Here is an 18910-nt window from a genome sequence, read left to right on the forward strand (position 1 = left end):
TCTTCTTTGGGCATGAGTCTTTGTTAAACTACAGTCATTAATAAGTTAGGTGTATGAAAGTTGAACAAAGCCTTGAAGCTGGTACAAGAAAGTCGTGGAAATACTGCATTCAGCCCCATGGTTGCTGTTGAGCTGACGGACGGGAATCAAAGAAGAGAAGTGTATGATGTGAAGAACTGACCTATATTTAACACTTATGATTGTTTTGGTTAGGGATGATGGGGAAATATTTATGATTAATAAAAACCATGGACCAAACCATTACTAGAGGAACACACCAGTACAATATTCCCCAAAAGATAATGAGACAATCCAAGAATTCTTGGACAGTAAAATACACTGAAATCTGTAGAAGACCATTCTTCTTAGGCAACCTGATTTAAGAAAGCATCTGAAACTTCTTTAAATGCTAGGAGTACAATTTTGCTTATCCATTATTAGAAAACCACCCCCACCAAGCAACTGGTGACTGACATTCCTTTCCTGTCACTTAGGACAGGTTCACAACCTTTCACATTGAAGATGGAGCACTCAAAGAGGCCATACCTTTACCCATGCTTAGTTACATCTTACTCTGCTAGCAGTCCCACTGAAGCCAACTGTTCATAGAGGCCCTGATTCAGCAAAGCACTTGAGCACATGCTGAAATACTTTGCTGAACTGGGATTGGAGTAAGGTGCTATTCACTGTGAATAAGGGGGTCAGAATCTGGTCGTAAATGGATGTTTCCTAAATCTCTATTCTTCAAATTACATTTTAAAATCATAAACATGATTGAATTGTAAGAATGTGAAAAGATTATTTTTTATTATTTTATTGTTATTTTTTATTATTACCAGCCAGCTAGAGACTAGCCACTCTGAGGAGATTTAGCCAGTAGGTGGAGTCCCCTATCCTTTAGTCAGTCCTGGAAAGTTTGCAATATTCTCAAAAAGAACAGGAGTACTTGTGGCACCTTCGTATATATCTATCTTCTTACTATATGTTCCATTCTATACATCCGATGAAGTGAGCTGTAGCCCACGAAAACTTATGCTCAAATAAATTTGTTAGTCTCTAAGGTGCCACAAGTACTCCTGTTCTTTTTGTGAATACAGACTAACACGGCTGCTACTCTGAAACCTGGCAATATTCTCAGCACTTCAAAGACCTTTGTAGACATGAGGGTAGTTTTCTCAACCAGGCAAAGGGAAACCTACTTTTGTCTGGGTGAGTAGAAACTGTGCAAAGCTTCTCGGAGACGGAAATTACTTCAATTTGCATCATTTGTTAAATTTCTCTAACTCATTATTATATTCAAAGTGAACAGCTGCATGTACTAACTAAGAAAGTGCATCCACCAAAGGAAAACCCAGCAGAGATCACTGAACACTTAGTTTAAAAATCTGGACTGATAAGTCATCCACCATTAAAAACCTATTTTCCAATTTGGATTAGTAGGTGATCAAAACAAACCTGCGTTGAATGTTTACATCTTTTTTTTAGGAGCCAAAATTGTGCATTATTTTGTATAATGAGAAAGAGGATGGGAGTCAAAGCTAAAGTTTAATTTAAAAGTTTAATTTAAAGTCATTGGGTTCATCAGATGATCAATACTTTGTCTTTAAAGAGACACATAAACAGCTCACCTATATCTTTGGCTCTTGAGGCTAATGGCCGCCTCCACTGTGTGACAAATTTGTATGCATCAAGCCGGATTTCAATAATATTGTTAAGTAAGGCCAGAAGTGGTGCCAGTGGAAAAGCTGCCACAAAGATGGTTGTGAATCCAAACTGAAGAACTGGGAAAGGAAATAAAAGGTTAGTGTTTTCAATACTGTATTTACTTTCAAGATCTTATGCAAAATGCCAGGCTACTAAGATGCCATGTAGCTAGTAAACTTGCTCATTATGAAGTACCATATTATCACTCTGTGGTGCTAGTGGTATCAATACGGCAATTCTTTTTCCAAAAGATCAGCACTAGGGTGAGAGAACAAATGATTGAATTTCCTGAGAGCTTAGAGAACTATATCTGTGCTCCTTGCTACAGAGAGACAAAAGCTGATGAACTGTATGTTTTGAGAGCTGTTTTGTGATCTGTTTAACTGATTTTATTTTTTTTTTTTAATTTCAGCACCTCCAAAAATTAGGCCACTTCTATTTAGGTATCTACATTTTGAAAACATTGATACAACAGAGTGTAGGGAGTTAACAGGTGAACCTGCATTCCGACACTCACTAGTTCCACCAGAAGAAGCTGATTAGGGTAATTAAAGATAATTATCTAAGCAGACAGGTGTTCTGGGGGAGCTAATAAGCCAATGAGCCCATCAGCTCAAGACTGATAAGGAGGCATAGAAAGGAGACCTGGAGGGTGAAGAAACAGGGCGAGCCCCCTGCTGAGTCCATCCTCACAGATGCTTCAGGGAAGGGAGACCTCTGCTCCTTTCAGGTCCTGAGGCCCTAAAGCACAGAGGCTATTGTAACTAGTACTGTTGCATGGGCCTGTAAAGTTGTTGGTGGAGGGAACTCAGATAAATGGCTTGGTGGATACACAATCAATAAAAGTCTGAGCCATTTTCTGTGGTGCAAAAAGGCAGGAGCAGAGCAGGCCCTTCTACAGTTGACATAACTGTTTAGGGCCTGCTTCTCAGAGTAGCTGATCTTCCACAGATCTCCTTAATTTCAGTGGAATTGCGCCAGTCAGGAGAGGGCTCTATCCACTACATGTGCAGCTCAGTCAAGACAGACAAAAGTCCTTTGTCCTTCATTCGTTTTATGAAAGCAGAGTTCCTTAGAAGCAAGCAATTTTGTAAATATTAGTTAGTAAATGTTAAATATACCCTATCATACAGTCACATGCTAGACAGTGCTTGTGAAAAGTGAAAAGTAAGTGCTTTGACATTAAGACCTTATCAAGGTTCAGTAGAATTTGCTTTATAAGGAATAACAATGACACAAGAAACTATACAGTTGAGGGAATAAGAATTTTGAGGCTGCAATTTAGAGAATATCCCTCTCTCTCCATGAATGCAGCTAATCAGATAAAACATTTAACAAATGGGAGTTTAGTACATCACATGAGGGATTATTAGAAATATTGCCTGGGTTTGGTTCTTAACAATTCACTCCCATTCCTCACCTGACTTGTGATAATGGAAATCGTTCTGCAGTTTCTTTAGTTTCATACAGCAGTACTTTGGAGTTTTTAAGTAAACAATTCAGCCCTCTGGGCTTAAAAAAACAAAAAATGTACTGACATTAAAATCTAGCATAAAAGAGTAAAATCAGAACATTTTCATACTCATTTCTAGGTATTCATCAAAGAGTCCATAAGCATTCATAGGCTGAAGATTATAGTCCTTTTCCCACTGTGGGAAGCTTGCTTTTCTCTGTGAGCCATGTTCTTGTCGTAATTTTCTCCTGGTCCACCAGTTCTGAATTAACCTGCATATTCAAATAAATTGTAAACACCCATTTATTGGTTATTCAGGATTTTAAATTAGAAGTCTTAACACTGGTTAAGTGACTACATAGAAGTCTAGCGTGCATGTGCAAACTGCAGGTGGAAGAACCTTAATATGGGGCTGAATCTATTATTGGCTACCATTTCCCAATTAGCAACAGAGATATGTGAGAATCTGAAGACACATGGGACCACCCCTTTCTCTATTCCATTCTCTGAGTGTTAGCTGTATTAAAGGACAAACTGGCAAGTTTAGCTGGATTACTTATTAATCCTGAGGGAGAGGCTAGGCTGGACTAGACAATATATTTTGTAAACTGAATGTATCAATGTATGAGAGAGCTTGATATCAGTAACAAATGTGGCTGGTAGCACAGAATGCTATCCTTTATCTCTAAGAAGGGAAAAAGTTTCTGGATTGTCTTTCAGATACAGATGTTCTTAATGAGGAAATGGGATATATATCCATTTCTGATTTAACTTCCTTCCTCTTCCCTGCCTAGAATGGCAAATTGCTTGAGTCAATCAGAGCTAAGAAAGGAGATGTATGGTTCTCTTTGAATGGAAATGTGTCCTCTGGAACTGAATGTTCAGTAATAGAATAGGCAGAGACAAGTGGGCAGGCTAATGATTGTGGACACACTGTTGTCATCGGAATAGCAGTTGATGTAAAAAGTTAAAACAGGGTAGTGTGGCTTGCATATGTACATATCCTTTATTTTCTCCTTAGAAGTAAGTTCCCATCCCCAAACCAAATCAATAATTTATACATAATTTCCTAATTATTTGCACATTTATTCTGAAATATGACTTCTCCAGTACACGGGATTGGGTGTGTGACAGGGAAACAGAACTGACGTCCATTTTTAGATCAGCTAGAAATCTTCAGCTGAAGATTTGACTTCAGTTTTGACTGTGACGTTCTCTCTGTTACTTCACTAACTGTTCCCCAAACTATTTTTGGCCTTTCCACCGCTTCCTTGTGCTGTCTTTTCCTCTCAATCCCATCACACATTGCTGATGTTTGTTTGGAAAACTCCATGGGGATCGTGCTGAGCTTCTGCAGAGGGTGATCTTCCAATCAAGCTGAAGCATCTCTTGAGCTTCATGCCTTCGCCTTGCATGTGTGTGTCAAAGCATGTAACCATTACAGCATAAACTGCTTATCATCCAGGCCCCTAGAATTCTGCAGCATTTCAGTGCTACTCTCTGGTGTCTGGTTCCTAAAGCTCTCTGGCATTTTTACAGCAGAAATTTCAAAACCCAGGTTAATGTCACACCTCAGTGAGAGTCATGATAGGCTACTTTCAGGTTCCCAGTATAAAAATCATATAGAAACAGGAACCTTTGGAAGAGGCCCTGACTCACCCAGATTTTCTCCAAGGGCTCTGGGGGAGCACATGCTGGAGTGGGAGCTCCCTGGCGCCGGACTCCTCTCATTGGTGAACGCCCTTTGGGGAAGCTTCCACCTCCATCAGCCCTAGTATAGCGCAATGGCTGCATTGCGCAGGGCCCACCCAGACTGTAGCTGGCCTCTGTACAGAAGGGGTAGAGGATCCTCCCTGAACCCTTTGGGCACCCAAGCAGGGCCAGATACAATGTGGCATTTAACTGGAAGATCAGAGAACTCCTAGCTAGGCTGTTTGGCAGAGAAAGGAGAGGTTCATGCCTGCTGGGGATTCATGGGGATACAGGGAGGGAGCCATGGCACTAGAGATTGAATGCAAGGCCATCCCTAGACATTTTGGTGCCCTACACAGCCCCCCTGCAGGGTGGGGGGCAGCTGGCTCTAGGCCTCCACGGGAAGGGGGGCAGGAGCAGGCTTGGGGGGGCAGGGGAGAAACTGTCCCCCAGCACGAGCCGGCGGAGCAGAGCGGGCTGGGGCTGGGTTGCTCCGCTCCACTTCCTGACGCCCAATAAGTGCAGGGCAGGCCCGACCCCGCACTCACAGGGTGGCAGGAAGTGGAGTGACCCGTCCCCAACCCGCTCCGCTCTGCTCCCCTGGGCCCTGGCTCCCAGCCGTGGGAATTGGGGGGGCACTGGGGAACCGCCCTCCAGCACTCACCGGCGGCGTGGAGTGGGCTGGGGCTGGGGGTCAGTCCACTTCCCGCCACCCGGTGAGTGCTGGGAGTGCCCGACCCCTGCTGCAGTCCCCCGGGATGTTGCTCAGGGGAAGGGGTGAAGTGGGGGCAGGGCAGGGGCGGAGCAGAGGCGGGAAGAGGAGGAGCAGGGGCGGGAGTTTTGGGGAAGTGGTGGAGTGGGGGCGGAGCAGGAGTGGGAAGAGGCAAGGCTGGGGCGGAGCAGGGGTGGGGGCCATGGGGAAGAGTCGGAGCAGGGGCGGGGGCAGCCTTCCTGGGCAGCTCAGCCAGACGGGGGATTGGGCTGGCCACTGGAGCAGCACGCAGCTGCATAGGGCACCAGGAAATTTGGGGCAATTTAGTGCCCCAAATTTCCTGGTGCCCTACGCAGCTGCATACTTTGCGTATGGGTAAGGACGGCCCTGACTGAATGCCTCTGTCCCTAGAACAGGTACCAGCTGTGCAAACTCCTCACACTTCCTCAACTTTGTGCTGGAACTCTAAAGTGGAGGCACCAACAGACACTACTTCAGGGCCCTGGAACAGTTTGTATTGTGGGGGTGCTAAGAGCCACTGAACCAAACTGTAAACCCTGTATGATGGAAACCACTTCAACCCTGGGGGTGCTGCAGCACCCCACGCACCCGTAGTTCCAGCACCTATGCATTACTTCTATTAAATCTTGCACCCTTTTAAACTGATCTCTTCCCATCTCCTGCTCACCTCTTCTGTGATCTCCTTCTAGGCTTTTCATTAGGTTTCAAGGTAATCGTTAATGGATGCCAGAAAGATTGAACCAGAGTGTCAAAAACTGACAAAAGATGTGGGGAGCGAAAAGAGAAGCAACAAAGTTGTGGCTGTTTTTTCTAAGTACAGTAATTCCTCAAACTGGAGCTGAATGTGACTGTTTGCTACAGCATCATGGCATGCTGAGGCGAGAACTCTGAAACAGAAGGAAAGAAGAGAGTACCCAACACCTTGCTTGCCAAGTAGGTAGTGTTTTGGGGCAATTTACTCAAAAGTCTATGTTGGATCATATTAAAGAAGTTCTGTATGAAAATCACAAATGAGTTTGATTCCGCATAGTTTAAATTCCAGGGTATTACTAATTAAGAGGTCTCTTGGTTTTTGGTACTGTTTCTCTCCCTCTATGTGTGAAACTTGCAAGCTGCTAATTGTGTTAGTACATTCTAAGACAGAGTCTGTTCTCAAAGCAATTCACAGAGAGAGAGACTCTAAGCAATACTCTAACAACAGAAACAGCACCCAGAGACTCCCCGCCCTTTTGTTGTATTAACAATTGTGATTAAAATAGAGATAGAGGATGTATGTGGATGGATGCTTGGTGTGGATAATAACTGAATGATCAGGGAGGTGCCAGCCTAAGAATCCAGTGTCCATCTGCTGAAGAAGGCGTCAGGTGGAAATAACCAGAGGACCCCCGGAGGGCAGACTGGAATCCACCCAACAGCCTCAAGAATGGGAGAACCAAAGAACAAGATAACATCTAGCAGCACGGAGCCGTCAGGAATGTGCCATCTGCTGATTGATTCAGCAACAGCATGATGAAGCAATTCCCATAGACTGGCACAGGAAGAAATTCCTATAAAAATGGACTCTAGAAAGTGAGAACTTTGGGGTCTGATTCTGCAAACCAACTTCCAGGAGCATCAGATGAGCATCTGACAAGGCCCTGCTCCCTCCTCATGTCCAGGCCACCTGGCCAGTGGCTTGGCATGAGCAACTCTAAGGCTGGTACTATGATGACTACCTTGCAGAACCTGTGTGTGTGTGTGTGTGTGTGTGTGTGTGTGTGTGTGTGTGTGTGTGTGTTTGTATGAATGAATGTGTGAATAAATATGAGATTGAATGGAATGTTATAACTATAACTAACCGCTTACTATGATTCTTTCTGTATTCACAATAAATGTGGTATTTTGCCTTTTCCCCTTTAATAAGATCCTGCTGGTTTTTATTTTATTGGTACAACATTTTGGTGGAGAATTGCGAAAGGGGGAATATTGGTAAAAATCCTCAGTTATTGTAAATATTGGTGTGCACACCGCCAGCTCTATTGAGCTAGGCATTTCTATTAGGTTAACCAGACCTGCCTGCCTCCGGGAAGATAGCAGGGGACCTGCTGGCCTCCGAGAAGGTAGCAGGGAAAACAGATTAAACTAGACCTGCTGGCCTCCAGGAAGGTAGCAGGGGACCTGCTGGCCTCCGAGAAGGTAGCAGGGAACACAGATTAAACTAGACCTGCTGGCCTCCGGGAAGGTAGCAGGGGACCTGCTGGCCTCCGAGAAGGTAGCAGGGAAAACAGATTAAACTAGACCTGCTGGCCTCCGGGAAGGTAGCAGGGAAGAACAGGTTAACCAGACCTGCTGGCCTCCGAGAAGGTAGCAGGGAAGAACAGGTTAACCGGACCTGCTGGCCTCCGAGAAGGTAGCAGGGAGAAATAGGTTAACCAGACCTGCTGGCCTCCGAGAAGGTAGCAGGGAGAAATAGGTTAACCGGACCTGCTGGCCTCCGGGAAGGTAGCAGTGGAAAAACGCATAGATTAAGCTATGATTTCAGAATCTAGGCTGTGTCACTTGCTAAGTAATACCAGGAGTGACAAAGAGATTGAAATATCCACGTTAAGATGTTTAAAAGAAAACAGGGTAAGCCAGTACCAGAGGGAGGAATGGAGTCAGAAGGAACTCCAACCTGACCTTTGTTAAAGAAATTATACCTTTTAAACAAATCCTTCAAAAATTTGGGCACAGTCCTTGGACTAAACAAGCCCTAGCTGATGTCTGCACTATTTCGGACCTGGAGGATAGATTGGCTCAGTATATCCTTATATACAAACCTTCTAGTGCTGCCAAAAGAGATGCAGCAGCAATTTGGTTGTTGTGGGAGGCATGTAAGGATTCTTCCCTCTGCTTGTCTTCATGTAAAGAGGAAAAGGCACAAATGGAAAAAGAAAAACAGAGCAGTGTGGAAGGGATGTTAAGGAAATGAAAAAGTGTATGTATCTATCTGTGTGTGTGTAAATATGTAAAGTTCTAAGGACCAATTGGTTTTGTTTTTGTTTTAAATAATGCCACTAAAAATTCATTTGACTCTTTAATTCAAAGTTGCAAAACTGACAGACCTTTTTGCTAGGCACTGGTAATTAGTGTTGTTTGGCTTTGGGATTTGGCATTTAACCCTTAAAAGGTAACTCAATGCTTTACAAAATTTAAAATGTTTTTAAGTTGTGGCTGCAGCAGGGCAGTCAAAATCAGGAGAATAGAAAAAAAAATTCTGGATTCTTTTTGTTTGTTTGTTTTTTGTTTGTTTGTTTTTGTACCAAATAGCAGATGAGAGTTGTAGTAAAAAAAAAAAATTAAAAAAAGACAGTGCCCTTCTGAAGCAACAGCAGGGGTGAGGTGCACAAAAGAAAAAGAAGCAATGTTAGAAACACTGAGTCTTAAAATGGCTCTGAGTAATCAGACTGTCACTTTGATAAAGGTACATGAAAACTCTGTAAGCAAAAAAAGAAATAGTTACACCTTATGTAAAAATTGATATGGATAATGTTATAGAAGTTAAACTATGGAAAGAATGTGCATTTGCCCCAGAACATGTGCAGGGTATATTGTAGAAGGGGCAAAAGAAATGCAAACATACCATGCTACTTAATTAAAATGCTATTAGGGCTCCAAAGGGAGCCACAATAGGTTGGGTTTTCTTTTTCAGATTGCTGTGTGTTTTGGAAGCAGAAGTTAAAAGTAATCAAAACTCTGGTGAAAGTTGATTGTGTCCCTTTTAAGATAGTCTGAGCTGCTGATGGCTTTAAATCCAAAAGCAGGAAGCGTCTGTGAAAATGCAAATTACCTAAATGATAAAGGAAGGAAAGAACTAGCAGCACAAAGGAGCTGCAGATAAAGGACACACCTGGTCAGCAAACAAATTGTCTAAATAAAAGGCATGGGATAACAAGATAATTTTAATAAATTTAATGATAATAAGTATCCCTGTAACAACGTATAGTGTGTATGATTTTTGGAAAAACCCTTTAAGGTCATATGGTAATGATGCTTCTCAGTTATTACCTGTAAATAAAACTTAAAGCTTAACACAGCAGGAAAAACATTATAAACTTGGTCTGCTGTATAAGAAGGAAAACTCATGGATTTAATGACTAAACAGTGGGATAATTTCCCCATAACCCTTAAAAGATAAAAGCCATTGAAACCTGGCCTGCCTATAGAACAAAAACAGGAAAATGTGGGGGCAATTCCTCTGTTTTGCCTGCAATCAGCAAGGGTATTTGTAAAAGAAATATTTTAAGCAATAATCTGCCACCCCAAAAGGGGTAGAAACATTTTCTTTTTGTCTTTCAGAAAATCAGGAAAAGCTGATGCCAGCTGAAAAGCAACCCAATATTCATGAATCTACTGTCAGAATAGAAATTGTGTTTTGTGTTCTATGTTTTGTCTTGTGTTTTGTCTTGTTGCTAGCACTGTTGTGTGTTTAAAAAAAAAATACTGAAGACCTGCAGGTACTTAAAAATAAATTAAGCTTTCTGTCCCAGCTACAGGACAGCCTGATACAAAAACAAGTACATGCCAATGTAGACTTGGTCCAAATTGGTCTGGGTTACCTAAAAGGCCGATGGAATCTTTGGTAATGGCTTAATACTACCACATGGCTTATCCATAAGAAAAAAAAATATTAGAAATAGGAAACTACACAGCCATAGCTATGGGATGCACTGAAATGCAGATACTTGCACTAGCTACTTTGGACCACAAAATGTTCTGGGTCATATTGGGAAATATTAAGGGTTTGATGCATTTGTTAAAAAAGAAAGAGATCATTGTTTGACACTTATCAATATGAATGGATGCGATATGTTTCCAGTATTGTAAACCAGACTTGTTAACGGGAGAAATTGTTGTCAAAATTGCACACCAACAGTCCCTGGAGGCAAAGGTATTGAAGGTTAACCCACTCCCCATATTACACATGGGATCCTTCTGGCTACCCTGGACCTCAAGCCAGTGGGCTGGGGAGGGAGGGAAGCTATTGGACACTAGAGGTTGTACCGAATGGACTCCTCAAAAGTGGGTGTGCCTCACCTTGCCTGTTGCCCCAGAACCTTGTAGTAAAGATACATCACTAGGATCATGTATGTGGCATGATTTGGAATCACAAACTCAAATTGCCTCACGGTACTTTCTCTTGAATAGGCTACATAGAAAGTGACACTGACGATTATAAATCTTAGTGTCAAAAGGGGGATTATGTTGGATCATATTAAAGAAGTTCTGTATTAAAATCACAAATGAGTTTGATTCCGCATAGTTTAAATTCCAGGGTATTATTAATTAAGAGGTCTCTTGGTTTTTGGTACTATTTCTCTCCCTCTATGTGTGAAACTTGCAAGCTGCTAATTGTGTTAGTACATTCTAAGACAGAGTCTGTTCTCAAAGCAATTCACAGAGAGAGAGACTCTAAGCAATACTCTAACAACAGAAACAGCACCCAGAGACTCCCCGCCCTTTTGTTGTATTAACAATTGTGATTAAAATAGAGATAGAGGATGTATGTGGATGGATGCTTGGTGTGGATAATAACTGAATGATCAGGGAGGTGCCAGCCTAAGAATCCAGTGTCCATCTGCTGAAGAAGGCGTCAGGTGGAAATAACCAGAGGACCCCCGGAGGGCAGACTGGAATCCACCCAACAGCCTCAAGAATGGGAGAACCAAAGAACAAGATAACATCTAGCAGCACGGAGCCGTCAGGAATGTGCCATCTGCTGATTGATTCAGCAACAGCATGATGAAGCAATTCCCATAGACTGGCACAGGAAGAAATTCCTATAAAAATGGACTCTAGAAAGTGAGAACTTTGGGGTCTGATTCTGCAAACCAACTTCCAGGAGCATCAGATGAGCATCTGACAAGGCCCTGCTCCCTCCTCATGTCCAGGCCACCTCGCCAGTGGCTTGGCATGAGCAACTCTAAGGCTGGTAACTATGATAACAACCTTGCAGAACCTGTGTGTGTGTGTGTGTGTGTGTGTGTGTGTGTGAATGAATGCGTGAATAAATATGAGATTGAATGGAATGTTATAACTATAACTAACTGCTTACTATGATTCTTCCTGTATTCACAATAAATGTGGTATTTTGCCTTTTCCCCTTTAATAAGATCCTGCTGGTTTTTATTTTATTGATACAACATCTACACGGTTCTGTTTAGCAAGGGCTAAGACTGCTTAAAAGAATTGCTGTGAATGTGATGTGGCTTCTGCAGCCCCAGAGACTGAAATCTCCATTACACTGCACTGCCTCTGCTGGGGTTTCTGCAGCACGGCAAATTGATGTGAACAGTGGAACTTTGCAAGGATACAAATATTTACAGTGCTGATTTTTCTTTCACCTGCTAATTTGCCCCCAGCGGCCTGCCACTCCATTGATCTGTATTGCCAATTGTCTATAACAATCCATTAAATATTAAACCCAGGCACCATTAAATGAAATAACAGTAGTCCCTTTTAGCTTGAACAAAGCCTAGTGTTACCATATACATTGTCAGTAAATGTGGCCAGGTCAGTACATTTGTCTACTTGCACATTTTTGACTGCCTGTGTGCCAGCAATGCACTTTTTCTGGCTCACGCCTCGCCTTTCAGGTATCCTATGTCACCCAACAAGGAGAAATCTACTTAGAACTTAGTGGTATAAACTAAAAAGCATGTATCTAACATTTCAGTGTAGGGAATAGAGCAGTGGTACAGAAACAGATCTTTTTAAATTGGAAAATACCACAACTTTAAAAATGAAATATTTTCTAATAATGTATTATTTATATTATTTTCATTTCTGTAGACATTGTCCTATGTAAATAATACTATCCATCTGGAAATATCTGAGAAGAGTTCTCCACTGTGTTTAGGTGTGATACTATAATTACTGTTGTATTCTTCTCCCATTTAAGAAACTCAGAAGGTAATAATGAAAATAATATTTTTCTGTGACCTACGTAAAGGTAGGCAGTATATTTACTTACGGGTAGCCCAGTTCCATGAAATTATTCCAGGTCTGCTTTAGCACCATTATAATACCCATTTGCATACAGAGATCAATAAGGCATCCACTAGGGTGGCACTGCAGAGTAAAGAAAAAAAAAACCAGTGGTTTAAAGAAGCAGAAATCATTCTGATTCTTTTAATCCTTTTGGATTTGCAGAAATGAATGTATAGTAATTTATAAAACTTTTAAAGAAGCTTTCATTTTTACTATTTTAACGTAAACCCGAAGGAGCAGGTAAGTCCTTTAAGTCCAATCTCTAGCATCCTGCCTTGGCCAGAACCAGAAGCTTAGGATGAAGGCAACACCGTAGCCACAATAGCCCACTGTGTAATTCTGTATGGCTCTGATGGAAAACCTATTAAAGAGAATGGGAGTTATTCTATGGACTTCAGTAGGCTTTGGATCAGGCAGTGTATGCTGTAAGGAATGGGGAGGAAATTTCTGTTGACACCTCAGACAGTTAGTTTACACCTAAAATGCAGTATTTGTACATTATTAATTATTATTATTATTTAGTTTTTGACTCAAGTTAATGTCTTGTTATGAGATACTTAAGACTCTGGACATTAAATGATTGCTTGCCAGTTTTTCTTCCTGAGTATCTGCTTCAATCTGGAGTGATTTGGATTTGACTTGGGCTGGATGCTCAGCTGTTGTAAATTGGTGTAGCTCCATATACTTTCATCAATCATTGTAAGAAGTAGAGAGGTTTGAGAACTCACTGCACTGATTAGCCCTTACTGTTCTCAGACCAACATTTTGCACAACCGACTATCCTGACATAAACAGGGGTATCAAAGCTGAATCAGTGAACATTGTGTGCAGTATAGACAGACCAGAATAATTCTTCTCTGATACAGAAATATTCCGGTTTCATTTAAGTAGAGAAAAACATCACAATAATTCATATAGTGACCTTCTGATGGGAACTGTTTTCCATTGTACAATGAGCTGAGATTTCCCTGTTTATTTTTCTCTATTGACTTCACCGAAGCCTACCTTAAGTCAACAAGGTTGGCAAATAGATTTTTAAAAATCAACCCCAGTCAGCATTATAAAGAGGTTAAATTAAAGTAAACAGAGAAAGTAGATAATCCCTCTTTTGATTTAACATCATCTTTATATTTTGACAGGAGTTAGTCACATGAGTAAACTCAGCCCTAGGGTAAGCTGAAGCAACTCTATCAAAGTCAGTGGTGTTTCCGTTGTTTACAATAGGCCTGAATTTGGCCACTGATGTTGGACAAGGGGATCTCAGTAGGACAATGCCCTTACCCCTGGTATCAGTGAAGGGCTGGTCAGAAGTTGTTTTTGATATATATCTCGATATTATATTCTTACCCATGTATATAGAATCATAGAACTATAGTGATAGAAGGGACTGCAAGGGTCATCTAGTCTAAATCCTAAATAAGGCCGGTCAGAGATATCGTTGATAAGTATGGGCCCTCTATATTGGAAAGAATAATACTGCATCTTTTTGCCAGACATTGTCTTTTGCAGCCCAACTTGAGAAAGGCATTTACTGAACTATCAAGGAATATACCAGCTAGCTCACTTATTTCAAACACACACACACACACGATTTTGCTTTGGCTACATTTTGGAGTAGGTCTATTTTGATGGAGGAGACTGAGAACATTAACTTTCCACCTGTCCACCTATGACTTTTTTTGTTCCCTGGACTGTACAGCTGCTCAAATAATAAAAAAAACTGATGTGTGAATAAGCAACTTGCATTAAGAACATGTGTTGTCAATTGTAGGATCCATCTTAGTCATTATTCACAAGTATTTGGATAACCTCTATTCTATTAAGGCTAGTGGGTGGGGGATTTGGAAGTGATCATGAATTCCAGCATGCAACCTGTTACTCAAGATTTGCCATTTGTCATTCATTTGCGAAAATGTTTGTCATTCAGCTAAAAAAACAGGAACAAAATCATGTTACTTGGGTGACCAAATATTAACATTGGAGACTCTGACTTATTCACACGCTGCCAGCTGTTCATTTACAATATCCATCAGCTATTTTTGAACTCTGAATAGATTTATAAAAATGGGATTGTTTTTTGTGTGAATTGCAAAGCCAGCCCCCCTCATGCCTCACCATTGTATTTTGTAAGCACCGATTACTATTACTACTGGAAAGCTTGCTCAGTTTCTTTGATTTATTTTTGAGTGGATTTTGTTTGCTTCAGATCTGAGGCTGCAGGTCAATAATGCTGTTAGGGGCTTATTCCTTCACCCGCTCACTTCCCTGGTCCTTCTTGCATGAACAGACAGCAACATTACCCGAAGTCCAAAGGTGCAAACAATTCGATGTCTATTGGGGTGAACTTCCAGCGAGCAATGATTCCAATTTCCTTCCTTAGTGTCCCCCGCCCCAGCTCCGACACCACAAAACCTTGCCTGTGTCCCTGTTCCCATTCCCTGTTCCCATTCCCCCCTTTAGCAAAACATGCTTCCAATTTCCTCCCCCTTAGCAAAACATGATTCCAATTCCCCCAACCCCATTCCCCGTTCCCATTCCCCCCCTTACTTCCTGACTGACTACAGACTATATAGTAAAACTTGAGTTCTGCTTAGCTATACCTTAACCAATCATTTGACTGAAATTTAACTAACCAATCCTAACATATTGTAACATGATTATCCAATCAATTATATCCCACCACCTTAATTAGTTTACACCCAGCAAAATTACTTATACAGCAGACAGAAACAATCACAGAACCAGACAGAGACCATGCAAATAAACAATAGTGAAGTGGGAACTATAATGACAAAACAATACAGAAGTGAGGATTTCACAACTACGTCTATAAAGACATAAGGGTTTCCCAGCTGTGTCTATTGATAAGTGAGTTCTTACCGAACAGAAAACTATCAACTAAATTTCCTTTTACATCTTCTAGGCTCTTCCCTTTCTCTGGAGGTGATAGATCAGATCACCTTTCTAACAGCCCCAGATTGCCTTATTTCAATGTGACTAGTTTGGAATGTGAGGATGCGACCATACACTTCCTAGCTTATAGAAAAAAGAACAGGAGTACTTGTGGCACCTTAGAGACTAACCAATGTATTAGAGCATAAGCTTTCATGGGCGACAGCCCACTTCATCGGATGCATAGAATGGAACATATAGTAAGAAGATATATATATATATACACATACAGAGAAGGTGGAAGTTGCCATTCAAACTGTAAGAGGCTAATTAATTAAGATGAGCTATTATCAGCAAGAGAAAAAAAATTTTTGTAGTGATAATCAAAATGGTCCATTTAGACAGTTGACAAGAAGGTGGGGGGATACTTAACTTTAGGTAAATAGATTCAATATGTGTAATGACCCAGCCACTCCCAGTCTCTATTCAAACCCAAGTTTATGGTACCTAGTTTGCATATTAATTCAAGTTCAGCAGTTTCTCGTTGGAGTCTGTTTTTGAAGCTAATAGCTCATCTTAATTAATTAGCCTCTTACAGTTTGTATGGCAACTTCCACCTTCTCTGTATGTGTGTGTGTATATATATATCTTCTTACTATATGTTCCATTCTATGCATCCGATGAAGTGGTCTGTAGCCCACGAAAGCTTATGCGCTAATAAATTTGTTAGTCTCTAAGGTGCCACAAATACTCCTTTTCTTTTTGTGGATACAGACTAACATGGCTGCTACTCTGATTCCTAGCTTATGGCTGCCTCTGCTGCTTAGCCAAAGGCCTTAGCCTCAGAACAGGGCGTCAGACTGTCACAGTAAGAGAAGGCCCTTACACCTGCAGACAGTGATTTTGATTCTTTCTTTTATACCTCTATAACTAGCTAAGTGATAAGAATACACCTAAATTCTTAGAGAATAGGCCTTTACAGACAGGCCTGAATATCTATATCCTAACAAATGAAACAAGAAATAAACCTCATAATTTTTTGACTGAGTGGAAAAGAGTATTTTAGAGGTGGAAAATGACCCAGATTCATATCTGAATTGATTCATATTGAGGATGAACAATAGAAAGCGTCTGATATTTGTTTACATGATTAAAAAAGAGAAATCAAGTTGAGGCCATTTATTAATGTCACCCAAATATGATACACCTAGACCCCAAAAGCTAAGGGTTAAAAAAACATGTTATCAATATGGAAATGTCTTTTTGAAGCAGGTGAAGAGGAATTCAATAAATGATGTAGTGTCAGAGAGCCCCTGGAAACTCAATGATACATTCAAAATAACCTAAGCAGGGGGCCAGAGTCTGCCATTGCTCACATCCTGTGCCATCCATGGGCTTCAATCTGATTGCCCCTAAAAGCCTGAGAGTTACAGAATACTCACTTCTTCCAGTCTCCACCTGTTTATCAGCCTCAAGTAGGCACCAGGGTGTCCTGTAAATCTTCAACATAAGAGCAAACATCAGCTATTTCTTACTAGATCTCTGTTCAGAATCTTAGAAAAAAGCTCAACATAGTTGTTTTAACTCCATTTTCCCAAACAGGATTGATTTAAATATCAAAGATGTAATTATGCAGAATGATTTGAAGGATCTCTAATATAATTTATGTTAAGAGCTAAGCAAATTTTCATCTGTGCTTTAGCTAAATGCCTACGTTCTTATACTTGATATTTCATTCTCTGATGTTCAGCAGGTAGGAAGAGCAGAATATCAAGACTGAGTAACACTGTCAAGAGAATTTTGCTTTGAAGCTCCATTTTGAACTGCTTTACAATGTGTTATTACTGGCTGGAAAGAGACCACGAAATGCAAAACACCCGTCTGGTCCACTTCCTTTTGACATAATGAAAAATTTGGTGTCATACTTCCTGTGAATCCAGTGAAAACATGTTTTCACCAAGGGTGCAAATTTTTCACAATTATACTGTGTATTCGCTCAAACAATTAGCTCAGTTAATGGGTAATTCAAATCTGCTCACATGCCTTTCTGATTTCTGTGGGGAACAAACAGGAACAGACATGCAAAGATTTATCTTATTTTCAGCAGAAAAAGCAAATTCCATCACTTGTAATAATTATGAATTTGCTGCAAACGGGCTGAAGCATACACCAGGTGAACCAAAAGTTACTTAGATGACAAAACGTTAAGTTCTTCTTTTATCTGTATAAACTATACATATAAAAAGTAGAGCAAAGCGACCTGCAAATGTCTTATCAGCTGAAGACATTAGTTCTCTGCAGTGGAATTTTTAGAATTTAGTATGAAGGAAATGTCTGAGAATGGGATCTACATATTCCATACCTTTTTAAAGGAAAATCTAAATTTAAACTTTTTTCCTTTGCTAACTTGGACTTTGCAATTGAGCAAGCGTGATCACATGGGCCCATTTTGTTTCATTAATGGCATTATCATTTTCTTCTTTGCTCTCTGTCCCAAGCATAGAGTGAGCAGATACTGATTCTTACCTTCCCAAGAAGAATGCTATATAAAAGGTAGAGCTGTTCAGATTGACAAACTGAAAAAGAAACATTTTCAAAGTGAAGCTGTTCTCCCACTCAGACTCAGTCCGAGGCTGCTCTGTGAGTAAAGAAAACAGAGTTTGAGAGGTTTAATCAGATTAGGAGTTTTACTACACTGAGGGACTGCAAGCACGTTTTAGAGCTGGCAAAGCTGCCTGCTGGTCTCAATTTATAAGATGAAGCAGAATTTGTATAAAAAAATAATCCACAGCAAGCGGGCTTGTAAAAACTCTTACAAACCTCATCTGATGTTTTATAGCTGGCTATGCAAGATTACAGGCAATTATAAGAAATGGTTTGCCAGTTTGCTAGAGGTAACATGCACATTCAATTTCCTTCATTTGGACACAAAATAGACAACTCCTGGATTCTTCCATGTACTATAAACTGAGCTGCTCTTCTGTTGTTTTCATTTCTTCAGTCTACTACAATTAGATTAGCAGAATGCACACTAGTATGCAGCATGATATATTCTCAACTTGAAGCAGACTTCGCACAACTGAAACAAATGCTTTCTTCATGGTTCTTTTAAATTATTATTTCCAATGCTGTAGCATCAGGGAACCTCTACAGGCCTCAGGATAGCACTGTACTAGACACTATACTAACACAAATGCAATCCCTGCTCCAGAGAGCTCACACTCTAGGATTTAGACAAAATGCATTGAAACAGTTGGATAAATAAGGAAGGAGTGGGGAACGGTAGCCACAATATCCAGACCCTTGACTCCCATTCTGAGCAGTGCTCAAAACTAGATTTAAAACAGTCAACACTTGTTGTGCTATGTCTACACACCTCGCCCAGTCTTGCGAATGCTTGCCAGTACTGGGCATGGTATTTACCATTC

The 18910-nt window shown here is 40.8% G+C and overlaps 1 protein-coding gene across 5 annotated transcripts in view; it reads right to left on the bottom strand.

The window, feature by feature from the left end:
• The window catches only part of ANO4 (anoctamin 4), a 279666-nt gene that overhangs the window by 22007 nt on the left and 238749 nt on the right, over positions 1 to 18910 (bottom strand). For all 5 annotated transcript variants that reach the window (XM_043545329.1, XM_043545321.1, XM_043545320.1 and 2 more), the window contains 5 exons: positions 18009 to 18120; positions 16925 to 16982; positions 12574 to 12671; positions 3287 to 3429; positions 1629 to 1781 (listed from right to left, as the gene is read on the bottom strand). In XM_043545329.1, coding sequence (XP_043401264.1) covers positions 1629 to 1781; positions 3287 to 3429; positions 12574 to 12671; positions 16925 to 16982; positions 18009 to 18120 — 564 coding nt within the window. The remainder of the gene's footprint in view (positions 1 to 1628; positions 1782 to 3286; positions 3430 to 12573; positions 12672 to 16924; positions 16983 to 18008; positions 18121 to 18910) is intronic.

The sequence above is a fragment of the Chelonia mydas genome, chromosome 1, assembly GCF_015237465.2.
Source record: "Chelonia mydas isolate rCheMyd1 chromosome 1, rCheMyd1.pri.v2, whole genome shotgun sequence".
Classification (NCBI taxonomy): domain Eukaryota; kingdom Metazoa; phylum Chordata; order Testudines; family Cheloniidae; genus Chelonia; species Chelonia mydas.